Source organism: Erpetoichthys calabaricus (assembly GCF_900747795.2).
Source record: "Erpetoichthys calabaricus chromosome 1 unlocalized genomic scaffold, fErpCal1.3 SUPER_1_unloc_12, whole genome shotgun sequence".
In the NCBI taxonomy this organism is placed as follows: Eukaryota; Metazoa; Chordata; class Cladistia; order Polypteriformes; family Polypteridae; genus Erpetoichthys; species Erpetoichthys calabaricus.
Window position 1 is genome coordinate 139,997 of NW_026261577.1, and position 20,528 is coordinate 160,524.

At 40.0% G+C, this 20,528-nt stretch overlaps 1 protein-coding gene across 1 annotated transcript in view; it reads left to right on the plus strand.

Moving 5' to 3' along the window:
• The first annotated feature begins 4,492 nt into the window (after nt 1–4,492).
• LOC114644776 (zinc finger protein 665-like) overlaps nt 4,493–20,528 on the plus strand; it is an 81,078-nt gene continuing 65,042 nt past the window's right edge. Inside the window, exon 1 of the mRNA XM_051921631.1 lies at nt 4,493–4,904. Within this exon, the coding sequence (XP_051777591.1) occupies nt 4,493–4,904 (412 nt within the window). The remainder of the gene's footprint in view (nt 4,905–20,528) is intronic.

A 20,528-nucleotide genomic window follows, 5' to 3' on the forward strand; every position in this document is an offset into this window, starting at 1 on the left:
AGTCTGACATGACTGAAAATCTAAGAGATGTGGCAAACCATGTGGGACACTGACAGTAAGGGAAGGCATATGTACAGAGTAGAAAGCAGAGTGAGATTCATAGGAAAAGGGGGCAGAACAAGAAGAGAAGAAACTATATTAACACGCATCGGGGTTTGGCATGTTAGGTTAAATTATACACAATTTATGACAAGGCAGCAGCAGTCTGGAGTGTGTAGATCACATAATCAGCTAGAGACTGTAGAGCATGTATTATTAGGGTGTGTGGCATGTAATTTACATCAAGTTCAATATTTTAAATCTCTAGGTATGAGTAAATTAACATTACAACAATTATTAAAGGATGGCGATGAGTGTAAATTGATTCATATTAAGTTATATAAAAACTGTAAGGTTATTTGAGAGTGCAATGTCTTGCTGAAAAGTCTTCACATTAAGAACTTGAACACGGAGAGACAAACAAAGATAAGTGCTCTGGGTTTGGAGATACCGTTTTATGGATGTGTAAGTTCTCGTTCGCTCAACTCAGAGTTACTGCACATGATCTAAGTGAGGCGCGAGCAGCGCAACCTGCATCACAGCGCCAACTTTACTCGAGTCAATCCCCCTGTGGCCACCCGTGTGTCTTTTCTACTCAATCATTGGTGTGTGTGTGTGTCTCCTGTTCACTTCACGTATTCGAGTCCATTTTCTTATTCAACATCGTTCAGTTACACAGTCGTCACCACCTCCTACTCTACATTTTGATTACTTACCGTGTATTCCTGCATTCCAAGCTCATTTGACAAAGATTAAGGAGAAAGTGGTGCAGATTGATTTACAACTCCAAATGCCACCTTCAACTGACCAGCAGAAACCTGGTAAATACATTAATTCAATAAATAATCACAATTTGAGGAAACGGAGGCCAACAACAGCTACTGTTAAACATAACATAAAAAAGCATATCGCTATTCGATAATCGATTTGTGGATTAATTATTAAGTATGGCTAAGATTTACCTCTTCAGTGTTCACGGAGGCAATCACAGCACCAGTTTTAGGTCTCAATCATCAAGATCTACGTCCCAAAACAAAGTAAACCCAAGACCATAAAATCAATTTAAAAATCACCACCATCTCAAATGTTTACCTCTCCTGCCCCGTCAGTCAGTCCACACGGTGGGTGTCTTTCTCACAGCACAGTAATCACCTCACACACTAAATGCTGCTCTCTTAAGAAATACCAGCACAAGTCTCACCTCCACTCAGCGATGTCACCTGTGTGTCCACCTGCGACCAAACTCCCTACTTATTAAGCTGACCACCACGACCTGGTTCAAGTGACATATGTGTTTTATCAAAGTCACTCTTCTGAAGTTGTACCCAATAAAATTAAAAATTTGCACCAATTTAAAGAAACAGATTAAGCAGATCCAGTGATCAGCAATAGATAGAATTGACTTATTGGAACTTTATTTGTCACAAGTTAGAAGTTACAGAAATTCTTTAAAAAATAAAAAGGTTGATAAATAAGTAAATAAACATACACACACACTTTGGTCTGAACACACACCAGAATGACTATGAAGCAAGAAAAATAAAAAGAAAGAAAAGCTCTGAATTGGCTGCCACAGTCGGCGTGAGACATTAGCAGACGTACAGTAATCCCTCACTATATCGCGCTTCGCCTTTCGTGGCTTCACTCTATCGCGGATTTTATATGTAAGCATATTTTAAATATATATCACGGATATTTTGCTGGTTCGCAGATTTCTGCGGACAATGGGTCTTTTAATTTCTGGTACATGCTTCCTCAGTTGGTTTGCCCAGTTGATTTCATACAAGGGATGCTATTGGCAGATGGCTGAGAAGCTACCCGGCTTACTTTTCTGTCTCTCTCTCTCACTTGCACTGAGATTCTCTGATCCTGACGTAGGGGGATTGAGCAGGAGGGCTGTTCGCACACCTAGACGATACGGACGCTCGTCTAAAAATGCTGAAAGATTATCTTCACTTTGCTTCCTTCTGTGCAGCTGCTTCGTGAAGCAACATGCTGCACGGTGCTTCGCATACTTAAAAGCACGAAGGGCACGTATTGATTTTTGATTGTTTGTTTTTATCTGTCTCTCTCTCTTTCTCTGCTCCTGACGGAGGGGATGTGAGCTGCCGCCTTCAACAGCTTTGTTCCTCGGTGCTTCGCATACTTAAAAGCCAAACAGCCCTATTGATTTGTTTGCTTTTCTCAATCTCTCTCTGACATTCTCTGCTCCTGACGCGCACTCCTCTGAAGAGGAAGATATGTTTGCATTCTTTTTAATTGTGAGACGGGAACTGTCATCTCTGTCTTGTCATGGAGCACAGTTTAAACTTTTGAAAAAGAGACAAATGTTTGTTTGCAGTGTTTGAATAAAGTTCCTGTCTCTCTACAACTTCCTGTGTTTCTGTGCAAATCTGTGACCCAAGCATGACAATATAAAAATAACCATATAAACATATGGTTTCTACTTCGCGGATTTTCACCTTTCGCGGGGGGTTCTGGAACGCAACCCCTGCGATGGAGGAGGGATTACTGTATTACTGTTGGTATAAAGAAGCCCCGTAGTGTTTCTTGACACACTTATGCGGAATGATTTGAAAGAACTCCATTTTATTGTGCAGCATTGTTCATAATGGCACTCAGTTTTGTTTTAATTCTCTCCTCTGCTACGGACTCCAGGGGGTCCAGGGTGCGTCCCATGACTGATCTTGCCATTTTAATTAGCCTGTTCATTCAGTCGGCCTCTCTTGACGTGATGTACACAGCTCAGCACGCCGCAATGTAGAAAATAATAATAATAATAATAATAATAATAATACATTTTATTTATACAAGGCGCCTTTCAGGGAACTCAAGGACACCAAACAACAATAAATAAATAAATAAATAAAAGACACAATTATAAAAAAAAACTTAAAACATCAGAAAATCTAGAAATTAAAACCAAACAAAACCATTATAATCAGGAGGAAAAAGAAAAAGCCATTTTAAACAGATGCGTTTTAAGTTTACATTTGAAGGATGAATATGATTTGATATTTCGGAGATCCGCAGGCAATGAATTCCAGAGCTTGGGAGCAGAACGGCTGAAAGCTCTGCTCCCCATGGTGGTTAGACGGGCAGGAGGGACAGTCAGATGGGTGGAGGAAGAGGATCTAAGGTTACGGGATGGAATGGCAACATGAAGAAGGTCAGACAGATATGGAGGGGCGAGGTTATGGATGGCCTTAAATGTTAATAGTAGAATCTTAAAATCAATACGAAACTTAATCGGGAGCCAATGAAGCTGCTGCAAGACCGGAGTAATATGGTGAATAGATGGGATTTGAGTGATGATACGTGCTGCAGAATTCTGGACTAACTGAAGCTTATGAAGAGATTTATTCGGGAGACCAAAGAGGAGTGAATTGCAGTAGTCCAGCCGAGAAGTGACAAGACTATGAACAAGAATGGCAGTGGTGTGAGGAGTGAGGGAGGGGCGAATACGATTAATATTACGTAGGTGGAAGTAAGCAGACCGGGTGATGTTATTAATGTGAGATTGGAAGGATAGAGTACTGTCGAGGATGACACACTGGTCATCATAATATGATAGAAGATGTGAATTATGTCAAATCCCACATTGAAGGAACGCGGCCTCCTAATTGAAAAGTGCCTGCTCTGCCCTTTCTTATGGAGTTAAAACATTTTTTCCTTTTAACACGACACTCATCCATCCCTGTTATGGTGTAGTTAAGTAGCTTAAGTCAGGTCAATCAGCTATTTACTAATGGAGAAGGGATGGTCACAGTTAAACTGAACAATACACTTTATAACTTGTAGTGACAACAAGGTGGTTTTATTAAACCTGACAGCACAATCAAAAGTTATGATTGATTCAGTGGGTAAAGAGGGGACTGGTGGCTTTTAATGAATTGAAAAGGTTTGTCAAACTTACTAACAGAAATAGAAGTTACGCACCATCAGTTACACCTGTCAGCCTAAGCTAACAAACTCCTTATTTCACTTGCTTGTCTTATCCTGTTGCAGCTGCGCATTTCAGCAAAGTTAAGTTCCTCTTTCATCTCCTCCCTCCTGACTTTTCTGTTTCTTAACACAATCCTGTGCCCCTACTTGTACAAACCTTCATCAACATAAACTGGTAAGACAATTCTGGGACCCCAGCAGCACTGTATGTTTAATTCAAGTAGTGAATACTGCTGACCCACAACTGTGTAAGATGGCCTTCTTGTTTCAGAGTCTGGTGGACCTTCACTCCACTCCCAAGATTGTTTCACATCAAATAATTTGAAGCGAAGAGCAATTAGTTACTGTCAGCATGCTATGAACTGTCTAACTTTACATAAACCATAACATAGAGCCTGTTCTAAAATGATATTCAAGTGTCTTTAGACATAAGTGAAGTTTTAATGAAGTAAATTCCTGTTTTTTTCACAGAGACAAAGAAAAAGCTGCTGTTTACTGGACCATCTCAATGGATGTGAAACAGGAGAACTGTGATGTGGACACAAATATCATGGAGAAAACTGTCAATATTAAGGAGGACGACTGTGAGTGGGAGTCCATCTACATTAAACAGGAAAGTATGAGCATCAAGGAGGAGGACAGTGAACTGCAGCCAGTGGGCATTAAAGAAGAACCTGAAGAGAAGTCTGTCCGTATTGAGACACATAACCATACAAATCTGGACAGTGTAAAAGAAGACAACCGTCATGATGGAGTGGTGACCAGGTTAGACTCTTCTCAGAGTAGACAGTGTTCATCTCCAGAGCCTTCTATCAATGTGAAGTCTGAATCATTCGAGTTTGAACCAAAGAGAGCTGAGGAAACTACATCTGTTAGAGCTCAGAAAAATAAGCGACCACCTTCAAAAAAGTCTGGAAAAAGTAAGTGTAAAATAAAATGTGTAAGATTTAGGGTTGGGGTTTATGAGCTTGAAAGGTTGTGTCTTGTGATTTTTATGATAAACATAGAAATGGAGTGAAAATACTTAATTTTATTGTGTGTTTAAATTTAGTGTGAGATTTCATCTATTGTTATGTAAGGTTTAGAAATTTGCTATTCTTCCATTATAGTGACTTTATGCAAAAGCCCTCAGCCTATCCTCGATAAAGAGTGCTATACAAATGTCCTAGAGCAAGACAAAGGTATTGATCCCTCTGTAATTTCCTGGGTATCCATATTAATTCCTCTTAACAATGTGGTCCGATCTTCAACTTAGCTCCGATTACAGACAGCCTCAGTTGTCCTAAACTGCTGTAATAACACAAACAATCGGACGGCTTCTTGTCAGTCCTGAACACATTCACATTGTTTAAACATTCACAGTCCACTCCATGACCCTCCTATCTTTACAGACTGGTTGGCCCTTCTTTAATAGTAATGACCTAAACAAAACTTTTTGTAGCTACTGATCGCAATGAATTTTAATCCATTTCTTCATTCCAAACCTTTTCAGTTCCTTCATCCCTGAGTGCCCTTTTCTGATCAGTTCTCTTTAGGTCAGGCCACAGCATCTCACATCTTTTATTGGCCATTCCTGATCTCCAATTACTATATATTTAATCCTTTCTGTTTTTGATTTCTTCCTGTGTTTGGTCTCATTGTCCTGTGACATCACTCAACTGATATTTTTCTGTCAGATTTCTTGATAATATTTTCAATTCAGTGACCATTGATAATGTCAAGTGTTCCAGGCCATGAAGAAACAAGCAGGCCAAACCATGATGCTCCATTCACCTTGAGTCTTTAGTATCAATGTGCGCTTTTGTATTCCCTCCAAACATGGTGTTGCATGTTTTGAGCAAAGACTTCAACTTTTGTCTCAATCATTCACAGATCATTGTCTGTTCTGGAACATCATGATGATCTTTAACAAGTTTTTAGATGTGCAGTGATGGTTTTGCTAGATTGTGTTAATTTCCTTGGTGTTGTCCTCCTGTAAACTACATTCTTACGCTTTTCTCCATAAGAACACATGGACAGAGACTTTCTCAAGTCCTGGAGACTTCAGCAGGCCCTTTGCTCTGCCTGTGTGGGTTCCTATTCACCTCTGCTTTCATGCTGTGATCTTTGTGGGTTGCCCTTTCCATTAGTGGGTTTCCTCCATTTTTGTAGATAGTATGGCTTTCTATGCATTGACGGACACCCAGGTCTTCCAAAATTCTTTTATCACATTTGCCAGCTTTACACATCTCTTCAGTTCTTCTAAGGTTCTTGTGAAATCCTTAAAGAAGTATTTGGATGAAACGTCAAACCTTTGGATTACACATTGAAGCGGTGGATTGGAGATACAACTTAGACTGACATGCTGACATCATTCTTATATCATAAATTGAAAAAGGCTGAGTGTTCTGTGCTAGTCTGTGATCCTTCTGTGTGAGTGTGCATTAAATATGACTTTTGCTCCTAAACACTTTGGTTATTTTTTGGTAGGCTATTAAGGAGCAGTGAAGCAGTTTAATAGTTTTTAGTATTTTTTTTTTTCTATTTACAAGGGTGGTTTTTTTTTTTGTTTGTTTTGTGATTCACACAACAGCAGGTGTTACTCCAGTCTTAGTCAAAACCTTTGGGTTTGTGGGGCAGAGGCAAAGCTTTTGTATTAGCCAGCAAGTCAGTGTGGTAGCAATAAACAGGCAAAAGTAACTGTGATTTGTTAGCAGAAAGAAGTTAAACATTTTACATATGATGCAGGATGGATTCAAAGTAATTAATAAAATCTCTGGAGTGGGTAAATAAGGAGGTAAAATAGAAGCTGCAAAGGAAAAAAAAAAAGAACTGAATAAGTCATTTAAGATGAATAACCCCAATGCTAACAGTAGTGCATTTGAGAGCAACCATTAGGAAAGATATGAGGTCTCTAAAAGACAGTTAAAGAGAAATATTGTAGCCAAAGACATTCTTTCGGTATTTTAGAAATAACATAACAGTAAAGGAGGAAGTGAAGTGCCGCATGAACAATAAAGGGGATTTACAATACACAGATTGGAAAGTTCAAAGCATTTTATATTTCACTTTTTCTGAAGATTTCATGTCTGAAAAAGTGAATAACCTCTCAGTTGTAACAGGGACTACTAAGGAGGTACTGAGGGATTTGGAAATTGTAGAGAGAAGTGCTGCTGAGATTGAAATGGTTGAAATCAATCAAATCTCCAAGACCAGATGCTATTTATCCTCAAATGCTTACGGAGTTTAGTGAATATATATGTAATCCTTTGATGGATATTTTTTAGTAGTCACTGCACACTGGGACAATTTTTATGAACTGGAAAATGTAATCCCATTATATAGAAAGGGTGATTCAGAAAATTGAAGTATCAACAGGTCAGTAAGCTTAACTTGCATCACAGGAAAATAAATGAAAGGAATTATTAAGGAAAGATTGAGTGACACACGGCAAGAACAGGAATTTTACTAAACAGTCAGCATGGATTCAGATGAGGGAGGTTGCGTTTTACTAACATGCTGGGAATCTATGAGGAACCAACCAAAGTATATGATCAAAGTGGAACAGATGATATTACTTTCTGAAAGTTCAGATAAATATCTGATAAGGTGCCAATAAACTAAAAGAAGTGAAAGTTCAGGGTGTGGTGTGCAGATGGGTGCAGAATTGGCTAAACACAGGAAGCATAGGGTTACAGTATGTTGCGAGGAACCCTATCAGAACTGGGTGGTTGTAAGAATAGTGTCCTACAAGGGCCAGTGTTCGGGCCACTGCTATATAAATATATTGTCACACACGTGTGATTGGGAGACAGCTGAATAGCCTAAATGATAGAAATACCACTCCAGACCAGGGGGTGGCAGGGTGCGCTTACTGTTTCTCTCACTCTCTCTGCATGGAAAATCCTGCAGGGTTCTGTCACCAATGATGGTGTCACTTCCAGTTCCGTGTCTGATGACGTAATTTCCCTTACTGGCATTTAAAGCTTCCATCTTACCTCCATAATATCCAAACTATTTTGGACTCAAACCTGTGAACATCTCTTTTCAATTTTCCTCAATTTTGCAGCCGGGAAACAATATACGGGTGGCTGCCCCAAACCTTTATGATGTCTGTGACTCATCTTTGTGACAGTGGCTTTTTAATATCGGTCGAATTTTCCTGAATCTATCGCATAACTGCACAATATATTCTAATATATTGGTAGAGGGAAGAGCCACTTGTTCTCATCCTTCTTTTAAAATATCCAATATTCCCTGAGGTTGTCATCCTTATAACAATTCAAAAGGAGAGAACCCTGTCCCTGCTGACCACCTTGCGGAGCATTTGTTTGAGAGTCTGATTAAATCTCTCTACTAGACCATCATTTGTGGATGATACACCGCAGACTTTAAATGCTTTATTTTAAGTAACTTGGTCATTTCCCTAAATGTTTTCCGATGTGAAAGGTGTCTCTTGGTCTGTAAGGATATCTTTAGGGATGCCGAGCACACAAAGACCCCTACAATTTCCTGTACGATAGTTTAAGACGTGGCTGAGCGCAAGGGATCATCCTCTGGATATCGAGTAGCATAATGATATAAATGATTTGGATAGGAATAAAAATAACAAGGTGGTTAAGTTTTCAGATGATGCCAAGGTAGGTGGATTTGGCAGATAATCAAGAATCTGTTGAGTCATCACAATTGAGGGATTTGGACAGTACACATGCTTGGGCAGATTTGTTGAAGATGAAATTTAATTTAAGTAAATTCAAAGTATTTAATGTAGTAAGTAAAAATGTATGGTTTGTATACACAATGGAAGGTCTTATGAGAAGGATTTATGAGTTGTGGTGAAGTCCTCACCATTGACTCCTAGACATCGTTCAGAAGTCATTAAGAAGGCTAAGAGAATGTCAGGTTATTTAGCGCCCTGATGTGTGGAGTACAAGTCACAGGAGGTTATCCAGAGGCTTTATAAAACACCGCAGGCCTCATCTGGAGTACTGTGTGCAGTTTTGGTCTCTGGGCTACTAAACAGACCTAGCAGAGGTAGACAAGTCCAGTGAAGAGTGACTAGGCTAATTCTAGGGATGTTGAGGTATGAGTTATTGTGCCGATGCGGGTTCTGCTCCATGCCTCCATCTGCCTTTTGGGAGCTCTTGAACCCGACACCGTCGGTAATGTCACCTGGACAGTGAGGCACAACAATGTAACAAGGAGATGGTGCAAAAAGTGTAATGTGCTTTATTAAAACAACAATCAAAATCAAAGCAGTGTTCAAATAAATAAGTGCAGCGTTTCTCAAAAATCTTCAAAGGAATGATCCAAGACAACGCTGTGAATTGTGGAGGTTAAAAACAATAAATAAATCCTTTAAAAATGAGGTTAAAACAAAGGCTTTCTACTGGTGACTCCCCTGCTTCTCCCGTCCAGGGCTATGCACCAGGGGAGCCACCCTACTTGCAGCTGACCTCCTTTCTGCCTTCTCCTGCTGGTCTGTTCGCCTCGCTGATCCCTGGCTCCGGTGGGCTCCCCAGCGACCAGGGCGCTCACGCTGGGGCTTTCACATCCCAAGTCCCGACTCCCACTGCCTTCCCGGCCTTATGCCGCGAGCCATCCTCCTTCCAGTCACTCCAGCTCCTCAATAATGCTCAGCAGGAGCGACCACTACCACCTGCTTCTGGGGTGCCGGCCAAACACCCAGGCTCACTGCTCAGCTGCAGGTGTTCTCCACTATGAGCACCTTCGCTCGTTCGTGTAACGGCTTTCTCCTCCTACTTCCTGCCTTCTCTCTTTCTCAAATTCCGTACGTTTTGTTTTTTCCTTTTTTTTTTCTTCCCTTTCTAACCGCCTCACGCTTCTATTTATCACGGGGACGTGGATCAGATGTGGCAATTGGCAGCTCCCAGCATCGATTACGGATGCAGACGACTCTTTACCTGTGCTCTTAAGTGAGGACCGTCCGCATCACGAATCATGCGGGATCTGCTCCGGTCACACGTATCACGCCCCCTCTCTAAGTCGCGAGTGCGGCGATTATTTATTTTAAAAAGTGGCCTTTTTGATGTGAGCTGTGGACCTGCTATACCACAGTTATCAGAAATGTTTAAAAGAGTTCAGACTTTTCAGTTTAAGCAAATGGAGATTAAGATGAGGCATGACTGACATATTTAAAATCATGAAGGTAATTAAAGCAGTCGAGCTCTACTTGGCTGATAATTTAAAAAGAGTTCAACAAGAACAGGAGGACACAGCTGGAAAGTTAAGGGAATATTTCACATAAACATCAGAGAATTTTTCTTCACACAGAAAACCACAGACATGTGGAATAAATTACCAGGTAGTGTGGAGAGAAGGACTTTAGGGACCTTCAAAACTCGAGTTGATGTTGTATTAAACTAGGTGGATCAGATTAGCAGATTGGGATGACTTGCCAGTTCTCAGAAATTTGTTTGTAAAATTTCCAATTTCTGTTTACACAAAGGAAAGTAACTTTGCAAGGCTCTCTCTTTGTTTACCTTACTACTCTGTATGAGAAGGGGGTCTCTGGCCATTAGACTCACAGTGCATCAAGGCAACTCATGTACTCTTAATTTAAGAAACAGAAAAATACAATGTGTTGATAAACACAAGGATTATTTAAATTTGATAACTGATTATTTGTTGACAGTGAAGAAAGGATGCAGACAGACGAGACTTACAAGCATATCACAGAAGAGATTGCTTCTTTACTTGCTGTTTAGAGTTTGAATTTATCTTGGCTCAGATAAACAGTTTTATCATACCAGGGCCTTAAAGATATTTTCTGATGTTATGTGGAGTTGTTTCTGTTGTTGTTCTGGGTTCAAATGGTCCTTTTCTCTCTTCAGAGTTCACTCGTCGTCTTTGCTATCTGTTCCTTTGTTCATGGTGTGCTGTGATTCTGTCTTTCTCAGCTCACTGTTAGGCACTTTACTATTCCCTCTGAACCTCTCTGGCACAAGAGGGTAGGTACTGAAACTCCCGTCTTGTAATAATGGCTCTTTTTAAGTCTTGGCAGATTTCTCAGGAACTAGAACAGAGGTTGGGAAGAGTGGCTCTTAGAGTCAGTTCAGGACGTCCATTTCCAAGGCACTATGGAGAGGAGCTTCCCGGTCAAAGAAAGTTTGTGAACTGTTTGCTCTGCACAGAGTGGACAGCTTCTCACACCAAAAGGGAGTAAATTGTCAGCATTCAGCCCACAAAGAGAAAGCATTGTCTGCTTCTTGTCTCCCCAGAGAGATCATATCCTCATTCTTCATCCACCAAAGGAGACAGAAGAGGTGAATGCAGCTACATTTAAAGGAGGGTGTAGCCCCCTGGTGATTGAATTAAAGCCCCTTCTACTTGCAAAACCAGGGCCTGCTTATAGGCTCGTTATTTTTTCCATCACAAACAGGCAGGTTCAGTTCTCGGTTACAAGCCTAAGATGAAAGTCAATTTAGGTGTTGATTTGTTTGATGAACACTCTGAAAAGCTGCAGTCTTAACTCTGATTTACACCTTTTGTGTTTAGATGAAGTACTGGGCTGATAACTGGTATGAGCTGCACTTCAGCCATTCATTCAGGATTACAGGGTGAGGGGGTGCAGCTGACTTTCTGCATCCTTATTAAATCTTCTGTCTTAACAGGTCTTGAGTGCCACTAAAAATCCTATTAAAATGGCGAGGCCCACTTTGACCTGCACAGTCATGGAGTATCTGGTGTTGTGACATAAACACTTGATGTGTGGCCTGTGCAGCTCCCCCTCCTAGGCCTGGTGTTGCAGGTGGTCTGTGTGTCTCAGTGACCCTTGTGTGATGTCTAGAGATTTGTGCTGCTGACCAGAACTATAAAGCGTAATTGTGACATTGGCGACCAGTATTTTGATTGTTATTTAAATTGTGCTTATTTGTGATGAGCAAGATAGCATTTTTCATAATTTTGTAGAAAAAAAAAATATGCTATAAATTAGTTTCAGTCTCTTATTCCTTCTAGTCTGTTATTTCAAAATAATAGCACGGTGAAGTGTTCATTTAGTAAATTGTGCTCGATGGTGAAATGTTAAGTCCTTGTGTTTTGATCACATCGTGTATTTAGGACTCTCTGTTCACTGTATATGCTAGGCCTTACATCCATCTTATTTTGTGCGTCTTGTTGCCTTTGTTCATTGGACATTACACCCAGGCATGGGTGCCACACATTTTATTGTTATATATGTATTTAGAAATGTTTGTGTAATTGTTACTTTCTCTTTGAAGAATATGAGAAAATAAAGCAATTTTGTTGTATATGACATTTTTTTTCTTTCTGAAGTTGCTGTATATAATTTTAATTTAATCCTTTTGCCTTTGTTAATTTATTTAACAAGCAGTGAAGCAGTGAGATAAGCACTTTGTATTGCCTGTGCAGTTTTACCACTCCTCAGGTTGGCATGACTGGTCTGCCTCAGTGGTCCTCCCAGTGATGTTGTGTGGAGATTTGTGCTCATGACTGGGTGAGTCTAAGAGGAGGTGGCAGACAAAGAACAATCCATGAATGGCCCTCTTGCTCATCTTGATCCATTCACACAACTTGTAGAGATTGAATTTCCTAACAGCAAAGCTTGCACATTGGCATACAAAAGTTCATGCACCGTGGGCAAAATTTCTGTTACTCTGACCAAGTAAGTAAGTAAAAGATGACCTGATCTCCAAAAGTTATAAAGTTGAAGATGACAAATTTCTTTAATATTTTAAGCAGGATTGCTTTTTTATTTCCATCATTCAACTTTTGAAAATAACGATAAAGGTAAAAGGGCCTGAAGGAAAAGTGTGGGCACCTGTATGGTCCTTACTTAGTAACACCCCGTTTGGCACGAATCACAGCCTGTAAACACTTTTTGTGGCCCGCTAAGAGTCTTTCAGTTCTTATTTGGGTGATTTTCTCCCACTCATATTTTCAAAAGGCTTCTAGTTCTGTGAGATTCTTGGGCCGTCTTGCATGCATTGCTCTTTTGAGTTCTATTCACTTTGAAGCCCAGGGCATGTACAGCCACCCTAACCTGACACAGACAGGCAGGACACAAATTTCTCCACACAGCCCACTTGTATTTACAGGTGAGAAGCACTTTCTACGCTTCTCACAAGAGCACAATGTCCACAACAACAAGCACAGTCTTTCTTGCCTCCAGTCCTTTTAACCTCCACTCCTCCTCTCAGGTTTTGTCCTTCTTCCTCCCTACTCTGGCCATTGAGTAGTGGTGACTGGTCCCTTTTATAGGGCACCCAGATTGACTCCAGGGGCCTCATGCACAACGCCATGCGTAGAATTCACACTAAAACATGGCATACGGACAAAAGCAGAAATGTGCGTACGCACAAAAAAATCCAGATGCATAAATCTGTGCGTACGCCAACTTCCACGTTCTTCCGCTCCGCTCTCGGTCAGCATGAAAAGTAACGCATGTGCACGCGCCTTCCACCACTCCCCAATTCCTCCCAGAATTATGCCTATTTCAATATGCAAATCAAAATAAATAGCCCTTAAGCTCAGTGTTCTGTGAAAAGACGATTGCAAAAGCACAGGGGAAAATAGGAGAATTTCAGCGAATAAAAGCAAATAAAAGGTGAGTCATAGCCCACCGTCTGAGTGTCATATGAAAGCTTATTAGGGTACAGAGAAAATAAAAAAATAGGCACTCCATGGCAAAAAAAGCTTGAAATGTCAACTTTAATCTCGAAATTTCCACTTTAATCACATAGTTTATTTTGTCATTAAAGTAGAACATCATAAAATTCATCATTAAATCGTTTAATTTACTAGTTTCTCAAATCCCACCGTAACTAAAGTAGCACGTTAAATGATTTGTTTTGTATGTGTTCTTCTTTGTGCTCTGTGTGAATCACTATGCGCTTCTTAAATGGGCTTTCTCTTCCTCCAACAGGACACAGAATCCATTACTTTCATGATATTACAGCTCTCTGAACAATTTAAATGCTGAGATGTATACTTGATATCATTTGAATTAAAACACTCTATTAAACATGGGAACACAGTGGCACAGTAATAGTGATGAGCTGGCGCCTCGTCCAGTGATTGTTCCTGCCTCCATCAAGATGCTTGCTGTGCTGTGCGCGACCTTTGATAAAATAATTTATTGCAGCAGTACTGTCTCTTTCAAACATACTAACCCCCAATTCCTGTCCTTCCTTTTCTTTCTCCAATTCACCAATCACCACACAATCAGCTCTGTAATAGATGTCAAGCCATCTGTAAGCTTAGAATGCCGATTCTTCAAACCTTTTAAGGAACATTGAAATATCTTCATAGTACATGATTAATTATTCTATTCATCTATCCTTCCAGTGTTGCACCAGTCCCAGTAAGAATACAGCGCGAAGCAGGAACAATCCCTGAAATAGCTAGCGTTGTGACACCGTGTCCTCACGTGTTTAATTATTAACAATATAGATTATTTAAATAATGTTAAAATTTGATCTGTATAATGTCATCTTCTTCTTTTGGCCTCTCCCTTTAGGGGTCACCACATCGGATCATCTTCTTCTATATCTTTCTGTCCTCTATCTTGTTCTGTTACACCCATCACCTGCATGTCCTCCCTCATCACATCCACAAACCTCCTTTTACGCCTTCCTCATTTCCTCTTGCCTGGCAGCTCTATCCTTAACATCTTTCTCCCAATATATTCAGCATCTCTCCTCTGCAAATGTCCAAACCTGCACAATCTCGCCTCTCTGACTTTGTCTCCCAAACGTCCAACTTGAGATGATCCTCTAATGTAGTCACTCCTAATCCTATCCATCCTCGTCACACCCAATACAAATCTTAGCATCTTTAACTCTGCCACCTCAGCTCTGTCTCCTGCTTTCTGATCAATGCCACCATCTCCAACCCATATAACATAGCTGGTCTCACTACCATCCTGTAGACCTTCCCTTTCACTCTTGCTGATACCTTTCTGACACAAATCACTCCTGACACTCTTCTCCACCCACCCACCCACTCCACCCTACCTGCACTCTCTTTTTCACCTCTCTTCTACAATCCCCATTACTCTGTATTGTTGATTCCAAGTATTTAAACTCCTCTACCTTCGCTAACTCTACTCCCTGCATCCTCACCATTCCACAATGACCTCCTGCACATTCACACACATGTATTCTGTCTTGTTCCTACTGATCTTCATTCCTCTCCTCTTTACATCATATCTCCACCTCTCCAGGATCTCCTCAACGTGCTCCCTACTATCGCTACTGATTACAATGTCATCAGCAAACATCATAGTCCACGGGGACTCCTGTCTAATCTTTTCTGTCAACCTGTCCATCACCATTGCAAATAAGAATCCCTGATGTACTCCCACCTCCAACATGAATACATCCGTCACTCCTACCGCAGACTTCACCACTGTCACACTTCCCTCGTACATATCCTTTACAACCCTTACATACTTCTCTGCCACTCCCGACTTCCTCATACAATACCACAGCTCCTCTCTAGGCACCCTGTCATATGCTTTCTCCAGGTCCACAAAGACGCAGGGCAACTCCTTCTGGCCTTCTCTAAACTTCTCCATTAACACCCTCTAAACAAACCTCACATCTGTGGTGCACATTCTTGGCATGAAACCGTACTGCTGCTCACTAATCATCACCTCACTTCTTAACCTAGCTTCCACTGCTCTTTCCCATAACTTCACACTGTGGCTCATCAGATTTATCCCCCTGTAATTAGTACAGATCCTGCACATCCCCCTTAATCTTAAATATCCTCTCATTTTCTAATATTCCATTTAACAATCTGGTTGAAAACTCCACTGACATCTGTCCTAAACACCTCCATGCTTCCACAGGTATGTCATCTAGACCAATGCCTTTTCTATTCTTTATCCTCTTCATAGCTATATAATGTAATAAACATATTTTGCTGCATTTCATCTTAAAAATGATATTGTCATCATATGTAAATACGCGCTTTATAAAGTGGCTCAGGTTGTGCAATATTATAACTGTATCGCAAGTTTACAGTGAGGTATTTGTACTTATAAGTACAAAAGATCTACAAGGAGCATTTGAACTGATTCAGTGCGTTTAGAGCTCTTGGGATGAAACTCTGAACCATGAGGTCAGTACAGGAAAGGCTCTGAAGCGTTTTGCCGTATGAGAGTAGTTCAAATAGACAGCATGTGCTTGATGCTGTATCCCGTTAATTCTCTTTCTGATCAGCTGCTGTAGAGCTGTGATTCCACACTCCGATACAGTGGGATGAATACTTGAGAGTAACAACGCTAAAGCTACTATGGTATTTGGAATAGTTTGGCCATTCTGTGAACCATTATATTGTTACAGGTTAATTACAATCAGATGCCTTAAATTAACAATATGTGGTTAATTTCAGTGTATTTGATAAAGCCGTGTCAGGTATGTGGATTTAAAAATGAAAGGGAAACACTGGAACAAAAGCACTACATTGATGCTGGGGGCTGCTAGTTTGCAAAACCAAGCTGGGAACTTGCGTACACCAAGGATTTAGCTGCCCTGAAAATGTACGTGGCTTTACACCAAGTTTAGTTTTTATACATCATGATGTGAGCATGAAAATGGGAGTATGCAACATTTTTGTGCGTACACGCCGTTTATAAATGAGGCCCCAGGCGTCCAATGACCTTCTTCCAGCAGCACTTCCTGGTGTGGTGGAAGTGCTGCTAAACGGGGCCCAGTAAACATCCAGGCACCTCCTGCTGGTGGCAATGGGCCCCAGTAAGGTTGAGCATCCATGCTCCAAAACCGTGGCCCCATTGCAAGCCAAGGTGGCTGCCCTCTATCGGTCTGGGGGAGACAGTATTCAGACTCAGCCCTCTTCCCCCTGTCTTTCTGTGCTGGAGGCATCACTGCTGGGATTGGGCCCAGGCAGTCTGTCGCATCACAGATTGTCATTAATGTTCAGATCGAGAAACTGGGAGAGCCATGACAAAACATTAAGCTTGGGCCATTGTGAATTCTGGGGTGCAGTTCTGATCATTATCCTTTTGTAGAAGCCATACTTTTTCATTTTTAACTTTTATAGATGGTGTGATGTTTGTTTCAGAATTTTCAAATATTTAATTGAATCCATTCCTCCCTCTACCAGTAAACCGTTCCTCGTGCTCCTGGCTTCAACACAAGCCTGAAATGTGATTGATCTTCTCCCATCCTTAACAGTCAGAGACGTTTTCTTGTCATGGAATTCTGTGCCCTTTTTCTTCAAACACACCTTTGCACATTGTGGCCAACAAGTTCTATTTTGACTTCATCAGTTCACAGGACGTGTTTCCAAAAGGCATCGGGCTTGTTTAGATGTTCATCTGCAAACTTTGAATTTTGTGGTAAAGACACAGGAAATTTTTCTTCTGATGGCTCTTTCCTGAAGGTTATATGTGTGGTGGTGTCGCTGCACAGTAGAACAGTGCATCACCACTCCAGAGTCGGACTACAAAAGACCACCAGGAAGCTTTAAGACACAGGGGTTTAGATTTGCCATTCTAGCAATGCTGTGTGCACTTGTCTTGGAAAGTTGTCTTGGTCTTCCAGACCTCAACTTGATTTCCACCATTGCTGTTAACTGCCATCTCTTCATAACGTTACCAACTGAGGAGGTGGCTAATTGAAAACTCTTTGACATCTTCTATAGTCTTTTCCTACTTTGTGACTATAAATTATTTTATTTCTCAGAGTGTTAGACAGCTGCATAGAAGAGCCCATGGCTGCTGATTGCTGGGACAAGGTTTTTGGAGTCTGAGAATTTATACAGCTTTGAATTTTGCATCGCCTTGCCATTCATAATAATGATTGTAAACAAGCCAAAGCCCTAAGGAGCTAATTAGGGTCTGACGTCTTGGGGAAAAAAAAGACATCTGAGACCTCCAATCTCTTGGGGTGCACAAACATTTCTGGGGTGCTCCTCCTTTTTTCACTCTAAACAGGATTTGTGTCTTATTTTTGATTTGTAAAGTGCAGAAAAGAATGTTTTATCTTTAACTTTATGGCTTTTGGAGATCAATTAATCTGATACTGACTTAACTATTCACAGTAATAGTTATTTTCATCAGGGGGGTCCCCACACATTTGCATGTCACTGTATATGAAATGTCATGAAAGTGTTCATCTTGGTACTGCTACATCTGAAAAGAAGCATCCTCTCGCCATTCTATATCGTGCATTCATGTTATAGGACTTAAAAGATGGAATCCTAAACTTCCTACTATAGAAAATGGTGGTGTATCTAAAATGATAAATTGCAATTATTTTCGAGGGATACTCTGATTTTTTTGTCCTGTCCTGATCATATGTCTGGTTCTTTTCAAACACTGCCATTATTGACAGCTAAGACACATTTGTTTCCTTAGCGGTTTTCCTGCTTTCACTGCATTGTTGAAAGTCCATGTGCTTAGCTGTGTGTTGTACCTAAACGTTTCTTATCAAATTAGTTGCGGGAAATGTCTTTGGTTTTTTTTTTTTTTTTTTTTTTTAATATTTTTATTTTATTAATTTTCATTGTAATCATTCCATACAAACAGATCAATTTATAACCCAACAAATTTGAAGACAAATCAAACCCCACCCCTGAGAAGGAGAGCTTAGCTAAAGGAAAATTGCTTTAAGCTTTTTAATAAGGCAACATTAAACAAAAGAAGGGGAGAAGTAAATATCTATATAAATAAGAGATGGAGAAGGGAGTTAAATGCAATAATAGTTAATTCTCTTATTCTAAAATAATATTGATTAAATCCTGCCATGTTTTGAAAAAATTTTGTACAGATCCTCTAACTGAAAATTTGATTTTTTCCAATTTCAAATAATATAAAACATCGGTTTCCCACTGACTTATAAGAGGAGAATTAGGATTCTTCCAATTTAACAAAATAAGTCTGCGTGCCAAGAGTGTAGTGAATGCAATCACAGTTTGCTTGTCCTTCTCCAATTCAAGTCCATCTGGAAGAACACCGAACACAGCTGTTAGTGGGTTAGGAGGGATTGTGACACCAAGGCTGTCTGAGAGGCACTTAAAAATTTTTGTCCAAAATGATGTTAGTTTGGTGCAGGCCCAGAACATGTGACCCAGTGAGGCAGGAGCTTGGTTGCAGCGCTCGCAGGTTGGATCCTGCCCTGGAAACATTTTGGACAGTTTTAAGCGAGACAGATGAGCTCGATATATAATTTTTAGTTGAATAATTCTATGCTTTGCGCATATAGAACTCGAGTGAATTCTCTGCTTTGCTACCTTCCACTCCTTTTCTGATATATTGATTAAGAGATCTTCTTCCCAATGTCCTCTTGGATCTTTGAAATGTAGGGACTCTAATAAGATTTTATATATTGCGGAGATAGATAGATAGATAGATAGATAGATAGATAGATAGATAGATAGATAGATAGATAGATAGATAGATAGATAGATAGATAGATAGATAGTGTTTGTTTCCTTGGAATTGAGCAGTATTTTTTCCAGCATTGTGGAGGGTGCAAGGTGGGGGAAATCGGGCAATTTCTGTTTAACAAAATTTCTAATTTGAAGATAGTAAAAGAAATGTGTAGCTGGGAAGTTAAATTTTGAACGTAATTGTTCAAAAGATGTAAATATGTTGTCTATATAAAGATCTCTGAGCATTTTAATCCCAAAACTTTTCCAGGTATTAAAAACTGGATATACTTGCGAAGGTTGAAAGAGGTGGTTCTCTTGCAGAGGTGCCACTGATAAAAGATTTTCCATCTTAAAATGCTTCCTAATTTGGTTCCATATTCTGAGTGAGTAAAGCACAATTGGGTTATTAGTATATTTGCGATAACTTTCATTTATTGGAGAGCAGAGCAGGGAATATAAAGAAGTACTACAGGATTTTACTTCTATTGCGGACCAAGCCTGTGTGTGTTCATTTATTTGTGTCCAGGTTTTTATGGCTTGTATGTTTGCTGCCCAGTAATAAAACTGAAAATTAGGTAAAGCCATGCCACCTTCTGCCTGAGGTCTTTGTAGGGTCGCTCTTCGGATACATGGGTGTTTTGAGTTCCAAATGAATGAGGTTATTATTGAATCTAACTGTTTAAAAAACGATTTATTGATATATATTGAAATGTTTTGAAATAAAAAGAGAAGTTTAGGAAGGATATTCATCTTAACAATGTTAATTCTTCCGGCTAGAGTGAGATGAAGGGTTGACCATCTATGCAAGTCTTTTTTAATTTTTTCCGTACAGACGCCAAAATTTTGTTGATAAAGAGCTTTATGTTTACTTGTGATATTTACCCCTAGGTATTTAAACTGATCTGCTAAGGTAAAAGGTAGGGTGTCTAATCTAATATTATATGCTTGTGAATTCACTGGAAAGAGTATACTTTTATTCAGATTAATTCTAAGACCAGATATCTTTTGAAATTCTGTTAGTGCTGTTAAAACAACAGGGACAGTGTTTTCTGGGTCCGATATATATATAAGACCATATCATCTGCATATAGAGAAATTTTCTGTTCCAGTCCTTCTCTGACAATCCCCTTTATCTGATAAGAATTTCAGCAGTGAACCGCCAGTGGTTCAATAGCGATTGC